At 34.9% G+C, this 12,391-nt stretch overlaps 1 protein-coding gene across 1 annotated transcript in view; it reads left to right on the top strand.

The window, feature by feature from the left end:
- The window catches only part of RAB2A (RAB2A, member RAS oncogene family), an 83,748-nt gene that overhangs the window by 34,354 nt on the left and 37,003 nt on the right, over positions 1-12,391 (top strand). The window contains exons 3-5 of the mRNA XM_039868870.1: positions 3,763-3,830; positions 11,694-11,776; positions 12,214-12,306. Coding sequence (XP_039724804.1) covers positions 3,763-3,830; positions 11,694-11,776; positions 12,214-12,306 — 244 coding nt within the window. The remainder of the gene's footprint in view (positions 1-3,762; positions 3,831-11,693; positions 11,777-12,213; positions 12,307-12,391) is intronic.

Genomic DNA, 12,391 nt, shown 5'->3' with positions numbered 1-12,391 from the left:
ATTTGGGGTTCAATTTTCTGATAACTTGAGTTGCCTGTAATAATATTGCCAAGAACAAGGAAGAACACTTTAAAAGACCTCTTGTGAACATCTAATTTAGATTTTACAAAGTCTATGTACATGAATTTTAAAATGTAAATACGTTTTCCTGACAGGATGTGATCATTATGAAAATACTGTAAAAAAACAGAGAAAGTTAAATTTCCTATATAACTTTCCTTTGGCCCGCTAGCAACCGCTATAGAGAGTTTGGTGTGTGTATTGCCTTCTAGAGGACTTAAACAATAGTCATGAACACAAGCTGCTCTGATTTGCACTTCTTCCACCAATGTACTAAAGTCCCTGTTTCTCCTCACCCTTGATTCTACAGCAGTTTATTAATGTTCTTAATATTTGTGAATTGGAGAGGGAAAAATGGTTAATTTGCTTCTCAGTTCCTTATTTTTTAGGGAGGCTGGCATTTTTTATATGTTTAAGAACCACTTCTACGTCTTCTCTTTGAATTACCTGTTTATGTCTTTGCCCCTTCTACTACTGGTTTTCTTCTGTCAGATTCATTGATTTTTCTTTTTTTTTTAAATGGCTTTCAAGGCTACTGAGAAAGGCTCCCCAGTACAAGAATTATGTATTCTCTTAAATATTCTTCTCATGCTATAAATTTGTACTCCATCTGGTATATGATTGTGTATATGATTTTCTTTAATCCCTATATAACTTGCAACCCCACACTATTAATTAAATAAGCCATTCATTCTTCCCTATTTGAACTATTACCTTTGTCATCTGCTAAATCTCCATATGTAAGCAAGCCTGTTTGGAGACTCACAAATCTATTCTATGCCTGCTTCTTTGCTATTTCATGAGGCCGTATCACCCTGTGGTATTTATAGTAACTTTCCAGAGTATTTGATATGTGATTGACATTTTTCCTTTTCTAAGTTTTCTTGATTATTCTTGTACACTTGTCCTTCCAGATGAACTTTAGTCTCATCTGCAAAATTTGCAAAATTTTTGGTGAGACTTTTAAAATTTGATAAGAATTTTGTTAACTTTACATGTTAATTTAGAGATAATTTGTTTTTATTGTATTGTATTGAGATTACTAATCTTTCTATATACACAATATGTGTTTTTAGTCCAACTTTTTAAGATTTTATCATTTTCATACAGGCATTGTGCTTTTCTTGTTTGTTCTGGTATACATATTTTGTTCCTATTATGAATAGTTTTTTTGCCCCATCATTGTTAAATTAACTATTTTTGCATGTTCTAGGTAGTTTAGTCTTATCTGAAAGTTATACTTTTTTCCTTAGCTAATATTTATACCTTTTAGTTTTGTTTTTATAAGCTATGACCAAAATCTCTAGAATAATTTACAAGTTGAGGGCATTGTGATCTTTTTCTCAGAGTAATTTGAATTTCTCTGTTCACCTTTAAGTATGGTATTTGCTGTTTATTTTTCATAGAAAATTAAATTCTTTTTTTATATGTAGTTTTCCCTTTATTTCTAGAATTAAGAAAATCTTACTCCCACGGGTCTCAGTTTTGAACTTCTGCAGTGTCTAGGTTCCAGGAACAGGTCCCTGTGCTCCCATGCTGGTCCGAGGAGGGCTCAGCTTGACTACTTGCTTCGTACCCCAGCTCTGTCTGCTCTCTATGTTGGCAGCTCCATCTAGGGGAAGGAGCCACATTTTGCCTTTGCACCTCCACAGTCACCTGGCTCTTACATGTGGCCCTTTCTCACGGGGTCTGTGAGTGGCAGTTTAGAAATTTTGGTGTACAATATGGAATAATAATAACTCACATACTGAACACTTACTGTGTGCCAGGCACTGTTCCATATTTTATTTAAGAATCCTTTTAATCTTGAAAAAAAATCTTATGTAATTGGGTATCATTAATACTACTTTACAGATAAAAAAACTAAGACATAAATTTTAATAACTTGCCCAGGATAACACAGTTAGTAGGTACTGATTACTGAATGTTCAATAAATGATTACAATGCAAGGAAGTAAGTACTTATGCAAGGATGATAATGGTTTAGAGACAATTAGAACATGTATATTTACATTCTGAATATTTTGTTCTGGAAGGTTGGAATTGAATTACATATCTGAAGAAATAAGCATCACTCCCTGACAAGGTCAGATATATGAGACCTTGATTTTGACTCCACAGACAATTTCTTTGGCAGACAGATTGTCTTAATTGAAAATGTATCTGGGAAGACAGCCTCAAAGGCATAGGGGATGATGGTTTATGCTATTAAAAAAGAAAAGGCTAAGGAAGCTTTTCTAAATGGGATTCTCAAGCATATACATATATTTAAGGAAAAAAATTTTTTGAAAAATTATAGTTCAGAAGAGAAATGAGGTTTTTGGTTTTTTTATTTGTTTCTGAAACTTTAAGGACACTTTAGGTTTCAATATTTTTTTTTTTGTCACATAACATAGAAAGGGAAAACCTGCAGTGGGCCCAGTTAAGAATGAAAAAGTAAATGAGAAAGTTGTTTCTGAAGCTGAAATTGAATTCTGTCTGTTTTTGTTTCATTTGATTTGGTATTGAATATGCCTCTACAATGGAATAAGTATTAAAATGTAGAATAAAACCTACTTCAAGTTACACATCATGGGTGGATAAATTACCTTTCTATTTCACCCTACTAATCTCAGTTGGGGGAAGTGTAGGAGATGCTGAAATGGAATTCTGTCACTGGGCGGTGTGCCCTTCCCTTGGCCGACCAGAGATTGTTTTTCTGCCAGGAAGACATCTGGTTTCTGGGGACCATGTGTGTCTTCCCTTCATCCTGACTCTGATCTAAATACTGATAGAAACCACTCCAAGCAGTAATGATTTGGTATGATATAAGTGATAGACTTTTAGAGTTTTCTTCACAGCTGTTCGCTGTTCTGAAATCATCCCCTTTTTCTCCATTTTAATGATTGAATGAATACTTTAAAGAGATGAGAAATGCAAGAGGAAAAGCCAATACAAGTGTAAAGCTTGTATTCCCTTTATCGTGCAATCATAATCACAAGTCAAAAAATGATGTAGGATAGCTCATTTCAACATGTGTTGGATGTTGATGATGAACATAGTGAAGATTTGGGAACCACTTAAATTTGTAGCATAAAGTACCAACTTAGTAAAGTGTGTGTATCTATCCATACATACGCATACCCCCCCCCACACACACACAAATATGCAGCCATCAAAAATACTAATGGTATAGTTTTATATATTTATTGATTGGCAAAGGCATTCGTTATATGGAATATGTTTATGACATGCTGACTGAAAAGCCAATTGCAAAATAGCGTTTATATGTACTTATTTTTGTAAAATCGTTTACTTATTTCTGTACGTGTATTCATGGAGCAGTGTCTGGAAGTATATTTAAACAGTGATTATTTATAGTGGATGGATATGGAGATTTCTTTCTTAGTTGATAGCCCATACTGAGAACCAAGACTATGATGTTGAAATTCATCTGTCCCTTTTTAGTGATTTTTTTATATTAACGAACCTGTAAAGCATGAAGATCACAGTTGGTTTCTTGACTATACTAGACTCAGATATTTATCTTAGTGTTCTGATTATGTCCATAGTTTATGTCTTAGTAGTGCTTCTGCCTTAGATTATATGTTTTCTAAGGACCTGGCATAGCATGTCCTGGAAATAGATATCCTTTTTTTTATCCTTAAATGTGAAATATTGTCCCACTAGATTGTATAACCAATCATTTTTTACTCTATTCAGGTGTAGAGTTCGGTGCTCGAATGATAACTATTGATGGGAAACAAATAAAACTTCAGATATGGGATACGGTAAGTATAACAAAAGTATATTGTATGTTTTGTTTTAATGTTATTTTATGCCTGTTATGGTTTGTTAGACACTAACACCCCCCCGCAGCCATGAGATGAAATATGATACCAGAAAAGATTCGTTTTTCCTATGCAGGGTTTTCAACAGGTGTACCCCAGGTGTTGGTGAACATATCTGAGTGAATGCTGAAGCTAAATGGAAATGCTCTAGAAACTATGTTTTTAAGGAAAACAAGCAGCATGTCTAAAGCACACATGTGAAGTAAAATAAGAATTTCAATACCATAGAGTCACTTGAGCTGACAGTTTATTAATGTATTCTAAAAGTTTGATTTAGTCCCAACCACTTGAAGCCACCTTGCTCCCAGTCCTGATTCTCTCATTTATGTTCATTGAGTACCTGCTACATGCTATATCATTTTTAATGGCAGTTTCTCATCTGAACCACAGAATATAATTTGAGTAACGATTTTCTCTATTCTCCCATTTTAGATGCATAAAAGAGAAGTTACTTTATTATATACAGTGGATGTCTTAAGGTAGCCGTTCTCAAACTTTTTAGTCTCAGAATCCCTTTATATTGTTAAAAATTAATAAAGACCCCAAAGAGCCTTTGCTTGTGTGGCTTATAGCTGTCAATATTTATCATATTAGAAACTAAAACTAAGAAACTTTTTAAATATTTAGTTATTCATTTAGAAATAGCCATAATAATCTCATATATTGGGCTAAACAATGCAATTTTTATGGAAATTAACTTTTTCAAAAAAAAAAACCCCTATTTTTTTTTTAGTGAAAGGAATGTCATTTGTTATATTTTGAAAAGTCTCTTTACTGTTTGCTTAATAGAAGACAGCTGGATTCTCATATCTACTTCTGTACTGAGTTCTATGTGTGTTGTTTAGTTGAAGTATATGAAGAAAATACAACCTCACACAACAAATAGGTAGTTGGGAAACAGAGGACCACATAGACCCTGAAAAAGTCTCAGGGAAGTCCAGGAGTCTTGGGATCACGTTTTGAGAACCACTGCCTTGGGGCTGTTAGGACTTAATTTTTCATGGAACCCCAGTTGAGAAAAACCAAAAAGGTCTCCTGTTATGAAAAAGACTATATTCTTTAAACTAGTAATTGTAAACTGTGGGGCATTTTATCATCATATACCCCAAGTCATTTTTCCTCTAGCTACTCAGTCTTCATTTCTCACCTGTCACCTATAAGGGAAGGAAGGAGCCTTAGAGAATATTCATTCTCACAGATCACATTCCCAAGGAGACCAAGCAAAATGCCAAAGGCCATTGTGAGACTTCCTTATACTTCTCACAGATCACATTCCCAAGGAGACCAAGCAAAATGCCAAAGGCCATTGTGAGACTTCCTTATACTTCCTATATATCACATAATTGTCCCTAAAATGGAAAACCCTAGATTTCTCTCTTGCTCTGTCCCAGATTCTCTCAGGCAACATGATTTCAAAACGGCACAGAAGAAAGATAAAATATGCAAAATCTCTTCTTTCCTAGAGATTTAAAATGAATATTCTCCAACCAAAAAGAAGTATTTTTCTACTCCTTAAGAGTTTCTCTTCTTTTGAAAACCGATTGTTTTACACAAACTGGATTGCTTTCTTAGCTAATAAACTTCTGCAGCACACATCCTTCAGCATAGCATAGTACAAACCAAACTGCTTGATGTTCTTTAACAAAGTGGTTTTTAATTCCTGTATTTTGCATAAATACTTGCTTTGCTTGAAGTACTTTTTCCCCCTTTTACATTTACGACCAGCTCAGATGTCGACTCTTATGGAACTTTCTGACCTTCATGAGACAGCTGATTCTCCCCATAATATTTTATGTATATTCCTGGTGTAGCTCTGATTCTGTTGTCAGTTTTTTTGTTCACATATCTAACCTTCTCAGAATAAGCATCATGAGGGAAAGAACCATCTATCTATATCTTATTCAACTTTGTATCTTATATTCTCAGTTTACTGACTGATACGATGTTTGGTAAATTTTATTGGATGAATCAGTAGGATCATTGGATGTGTTCGGAGACAGCATCTACTAAAAATACATGGTTTCGAAAGGAAGGACTACTATAGTAATGAAAATTATGTGATATTTTAGGCACAAATCACCTAATTGTAGTTTATTCAATTGTCGTTCTATCCTTAGTGTTCCCTTAAATAATAAGCGCCCCCCACCCCGCTTTTTGAAACTTGAACAAGCCATTAGTTCTTTCCTAGTTTTTTCTTTTGTAGTTTGACTAGCTCTGCCTTTTTTGATAGGAGCCTTTTTTTCTTAGCATATGAGTGGATTGTTTTCTACCGCAATGATCTATAACTGTTACTTTCGCTGAACAGTGTAAAGGGGAAAAAGAAAAAGAACTCTTGTTCACACTTCCGCTAGAAGAGCAGGGGGTAATTTTCTTTCCTCTGTACATGAAAGGGAGACACTGTAGTGCCTTTGAAGACATTATTATGACCCTCACCCCCCAAAAAAAGAATAAGATTTTCAGGTCTTCAGTTGGAGGATGCTAGGACCCAATGGCCTGTCCAGAGTTTTACAAATGTCCAAAAACTCTGTTAACCTAATACTTTTGAAAGTTGTTCTTGAGTCTCTGCCCTGTAGGTTTTCCTCTTATTATTGGTTTTCTTCTTTCATATCTAATTTCCAAACTGTTTAATACACATTATCTGACACACATTAAGGTTGGTTCCACATTTAGTTTATTTATATCTGAATTAACCTTAGTTTCCTGTATCATTAATGTTTTGCAGTGTATCTATACTTTGGAAAGCAAGCTATGTTTTTAGCAAGGGTCATGTCCCTGGCCCTGGACATTTACAAAACCATTCATTCTAGAGTCCTTCAGGGAAAATTTTGCCAAATGTTATGGTTTGTTTTGTCAGTCTTAAAGAAATTAATTTTTTTCCCAATGACTAAGTGTCATTATCTCAGTAAATTTGTCATTCATAATGCATCCATTTCCATTCACAAAAATAAAAATATTTTCCTTGCAAAATATCCACATCCACCATCTTTGCTTTTTTTTGAAAATAGTATGTCTAGCTGCTAGCCAATAGCTTCTGGAGGCCTTACTGAAAGAATGATAACAGCATATCAGTGCCTCCCTTAAAGCACTTTCCCTTGGCCCTGTGTCACTTGTTTTCTTTTATCAGGAGTCACATGTGTGATGTTCTTCATCTCTGTCCCAGTAAGTCAAAGAAAAACATCAGTTGCACCCAGTTCCTATTCACTGACTGATGGAAGACAGGTGTAAGAAGTGGGTTCTCATTATTAGACCTTCATCTAGCCTTTACTCACCATCTTTTTCTGTTGCTTCTTGTCTTTTGCCTTTTGTCGATTTCAGTTGCCTTCCTAGCGCATCCAAATAAATCTTATTCTTCCCAAAAATGTGTAGTATAGATGTTTTAAGTCCATATACATCTGCTCAACTTCTCTAGAAATAGTTTTATTTTAGATTTACAAACATTATTTTCATTAAATAGGATTTAGTGAGACTATGTAAAATATCATGTTAAACATACATGCTAAAAGTGCCTTTTCAGCCAATCACAGGCATCTTTTGGTCCTGTGTAAATAAATATGTCTATTTACACCCAACTCCTTACCTCCCCAAAATGAATATTTTTATGTATCAAAGGAGCCGTAAGGACCAATGACCACAATTCAGTGGGGCTGCGGAAGAGTCCAGGAACCAGCACTGGGAAACCGTAGTGCCTCTGCTAACCCTCTGCTCCCATCCCCCCAGCCCCAGAAATTGAGAGGCTTTTAGAGTCCCAACTGTTGGTTTTTCATCAGCCTTTTCCTAAACAACCACAGAGACAGGAACCGATCTCAGGCATTTATTTCATTCTACTCTAATGTTTACCTCTTACCTGTGGTCTCTAGGTATTCTCTTCTATGGCAGCATTAAAAGAATCTGAAGTCAGCAGACCTCTCTTCTTGTGTTTTTTTCAAAGTAAATGTTCTTAAATTTTTGAAAGCATTCAGCATCTGCTGTTCTTTCTAGATATTTACAACCCTTGTTTCTCTTCTCAGGATCTACTTTAGTTTCTATAGGAGACTCCCTTTAAAAAGGCCTAGAATTATAGTCCAGGTTGACTTTTTCTCCATCCTCACTGTGGACACTGAGGCAGCCTAAAAAGTCACTTTGATTTTTACTGATCTGTTTTTTAAAACAAGTCTTGTTAATGCATTTAGAATTTAGTGCATGACATTTTCATTTTCCTTGTTGATCACAGTTCCTTCATCACTGGCCTAGATTTTAAGTTGAAAGTACCTGAGATTTCTCGCTGGGGCACTAGACAACTTACTTGGCTACTTAGAAATTCTTTTTTTTCTTATTTTTGGTCGTTGGCTAGGTTTTGATAGCTGCAGTTGTTAGATAAATGACTGAAAATGAAAGTAAGAGGTATTACTGTAATATTGATTCTCACAGCTCTTAATTTTCTAACTTTATTGGTTCTTTGGGATCAATTAAGATAACATTTTAGTGCCTGCTATAAATATACTTCAGTATTCTGAGTTAGACTACTGCTAAAGGAGAACTAAAGAGGGAAAAAGATAAGCATTTGAGCAATGTGTTCGTTTTATTTAATCAGTAGTATTAGAACCAAATGATCACATGAAAATGCTTTTGGAATTGTGAGAAGAGGATGACTATGGGCTGTGGCAGAGGCTTTGTGAGAGAATCGGGGAGCTCCAACTGGTTATCAGAGGGGATAGAAATTGGATAGATGGAAGGAGGAGAAAATAGTTTTTCAAAGAGAGTTAACCAGGTACAAAAGTAGGAATATTCAGAATACAGAGGACATCAGTAGACAAAAAAATCAGTTGTGCGAATAAGACTTTTATTGACTAAGAAGATAAAATTCTAAAGAAACAAATATATCAAATTTCTAAGAGCTAAGGACTTAAATTTACGGTATTTAGAAGGTCTTCAGCAGTAGCTTATGTGTGTAAAGTACGTTAGAGGTAACAAGAGAGGAAGAAGAGTTAAGTTGCCAGCCTGGTTAACTATAAGAATTGTTTACAATGGAACAACTCAGGCACATGGGGAAGCCAATTTGGGAGAATCTTAATCTAGCCAATGGAAGTAAATTTTAAAGATACGGGGCAAAGAATCAAGTTTATTTGATTTAGCAACTCTCACATGGAAAATAAAGGTCTGTAAGGTTTCTTATTCACAAATGTTCTGTGACTGATTTCAGTACTAAGCATCACTAAAAATGAGCTTGCCCATTATCTCTCATGGCTGACTTGCTCCATTCTATTTCTTTGTATATCTGGGTATCTTGCTGGAACCCCCCCCGGCCCCCCCCTCCCCCGAAATCAACAGCTATATTGCGAGCAGATAAGCTCATGGTCCACTCTGGCCATCCCAGCCAGGTTTTTCTGGTGCTATTTACTTAGCCTAAGTCATCCTTGTTTCATTAAATACATTTTCCTTTACACTCTCAGCTACTATTAGGAATTCCTTACTATAAGGAACTCTGTATCTTGTTCAGTTTCAAGCTTCTGAAATCTTTAAGGAAACACTTTATAGTGAGGAGGATCAAAAATAACATCTGTTTCCTAAGTTAACATTCTTTTTCATTTAAAACAATATAGGTCAATCACAGTTTGGACAAGTTTATATTAAAGTGCTTTTGAAAAACTTGATTACTTTGTTTTAATATGACCAAGATAATTAATCATTGGGCTAGCTTTTATGCCTTTAGCTGTTGTTTGTTTGTATGTAGTTGGAAAAGCCACAATAAAACACTTATTTGAGCAAGATTTATTTCAAGACTACCAGTACCGTTAACAGAGACTAGGCCAGAGTGTGGGATGTTTTTCCTACAAGTCAGGTCTCAAAAATTTAGAAACTATTCTGAGTACTGACCTTCGCTTATTATGTAGTTAGAGATTTTTAATATGCATAGCTACATTCATAGACCTCATTGGAATTTGTGTTTTTTTGTTGTTTTTCTTTGATTTTATAATGGGCAAAATTCAGATTCGATGGATTTAAAATAAAATGATGCATTAAATATGTTATTTGCAACATGTTTGCAACATGTTTGTTCTTGGAAGGAATGGGAATGGTATATAGATATGTGCTTTTTTCCTCGCAAGATTGTTTTAAAAGACTTTACCTTTGCTTCGTTTTAGGCGAGGGAAACACAAGAGCGCCAAATGTGGTTTTTCTTTAGCATATGTAATTCACAGTGAAATTAATGTGTTAAAAATCTAGACCTTAGTTTTCCCATGCTAAGCAGTTAAAGAAGAAATTTCCATGATGCTTCCATTTTGAACTTGGATTTGAAAGGACTTTTTTTTTAAGATACATCCCAATAAACTATATAAAAATATTTTTAATTTTATGCTTCCAACTAGTATTACCTAGTGTTTTAGCCTCAATCTTTGTGAAGTGAGTTGGCTATTTTTACAGCCCTTTTCTGTGATGACTTTCTCAGTATCTAATTTAGCATAAGACATTATTCTAAGTGCCAAAATTGCTCATGAATTACCAAGAGAGGGTCTTATCTTTAGTTTCCACATAGAAGTTATTTTTACTGTTAAGGTTTACTGATGTCCACTTATTTAGGTGGATGGAGTAATGACCATTTTGTGCATTTGACCTAAGACATTAGAATTCATTCTTTCACTCAACAGACTTCTTTGAATGCCTGCTGTGTACCAGACCCAGTGCTAGGCACTGGGGGTAGGAGGCACGGGAGGGAGGGAGTGTAATGGAGGGGCTAACAAGAACAAGAAGTTATAGTGCTGAGTGTTAGAATAGGGCAGAACCTGAGCTGTCTGTGTGTGTTCAGGTAAGAAGGGCTGAATATTTACATTGGAAGATCAGAATTTAGAAGATGCAAATATGAGTATGTTTCAAGAAAGTAGGTTTTACATACAAAAATCGTGAAATCTGGCTTTATGTTTATTTAATTTACATGCTTATTTCTTTCTCAAAGGTGGGAAAGAAGTGATTAAAAATGAAAAAGTATTTTTGATAAGAACCATCTCAGTTTTAAACTCAAAGGCAGTAGGTATATCCCTTAGCCTTTCTTAAACAGAACATTAGTGCCACTAGTAAAAGAGAAATTAACTGATTTTGCATAATCTCTGAAGTCTGTTTTTACAAGTGGATATAAAGATGACTTTTACATCCTGTTGCCTTTTGACATCATTATATATCAGATGCAGAGAAAATTGATTAAGTGTGGAGAAAAATTATATAAATTAAATTCAGAACCATTTTCTGTTTTTCATAATAAAATGATTGCTCAAAGAATTCCATTTGATGACTGCTGAAAGCTCACTGCAGTTTATGATATAACTGATAAAATCTGCATCCTTGGCCTTCCAACAACCTTTACACCAGCAGATGGTGGGCGTAAAGATGTCATTCATCATTTATTTACAATGGACTTTATTTATTCTAGTGTCAACAGCTGCCCCAGGGAGTGGGTTATTGAATTCAAATGTGAGGCTCTGGGTTATTTGCTTCCTTTCAAATTTGTCTTCAGAGCTTAGTTGCTAGGAGTCCATTCTGTGCTCTAATAATGATTCATGTATTGTGAAGCCATTCAGTAAATTGTGTTGTCAGGGATTGCCAAAAAAGGTTTAGAGGTCTTGTTGGGGAGGGTTTTGGGGGAATGGCATGTGCATCTGGTTGATTTGAGCAATAGTGGTATTATCTGACTTTTTCCTAGATGGCGAAGTAAGGTTTTCTTCTTTTCCTTTATGCACTCATTCCTTACCTGCTTATATTATGCATATGAATAATAAAAAATGTAGAGGACAGTTTATTAAAGGAAACTCTCAACCTTTTCTTTCCTCACAGGCAGGGCAGGAGTCCTTTCGTTCCATCACAAGGTCATATTACAGAGGTGCAGCAGGGGCTTTACTAGTGTATGATATTACAAGGTGAGAACTTGGAAATTTTTCAGTTCAGTGGTCAATGCAGAGAATTTTTCTAAATAAGTATGGTTACCAGTAATAAAAGTGTAGGTTCGCCTTCATGCCCTGGCTATTTGACTTTAAAACGTGTGTCTTGAATTAAATATAAATTTACTCCAGAAAATTGCAACTAAATTATTTTCTTACGTGAGTAAGTACCCAAAGTTGATCAATTCGGTAATAGTATTTATACATTGGAATTTTATGAAATGATGTTACATTAAATTTCTAAACTGAACTGTACTCAATGGACTCTAAATCCAGATACAGTACTTGAAATCTGTTTTCATTACATAAATGGATATGGCTAAAAATAGTTACCTTGAATGGAATATATACTGTTCGTTATACATTGCTGGGGGATATCCTTTGACAGTAGTAATCAAATGATCATTTATGTTTAGGAGAGATACATTCAACCACTTGACGACCTGGTTAGAAGATGCCCGCCAGCATTCCAATTCCAACATGGTCATTATGCTTATTGGAAATAAAAGGTAAAAAGACTGATTTAAAACCTTTTTGCATTAACGATGACGACTGTGGATAGCTAATTATGTGATAACTGTTAAAGCGCTGATC

The sequence above is a fragment of the Pteropus medius genome, unplaced genomic scaffold, assembly GCF_902729225.1.
Source record: "Pteropus medius unplaced genomic scaffold, Ma_sr-lr_union100, whole genome shotgun sequence".
Taxonomy (NCBI): Eukaryota; Metazoa; Chordata; class Mammalia; order Chiroptera; family Pteropodidae; genus Pteropus; species Pteropus medius.
Note: the sequence above shows the minus strand (reverse complement) of the source record. Positions and strands in the feature narration are given on the sequence as shown.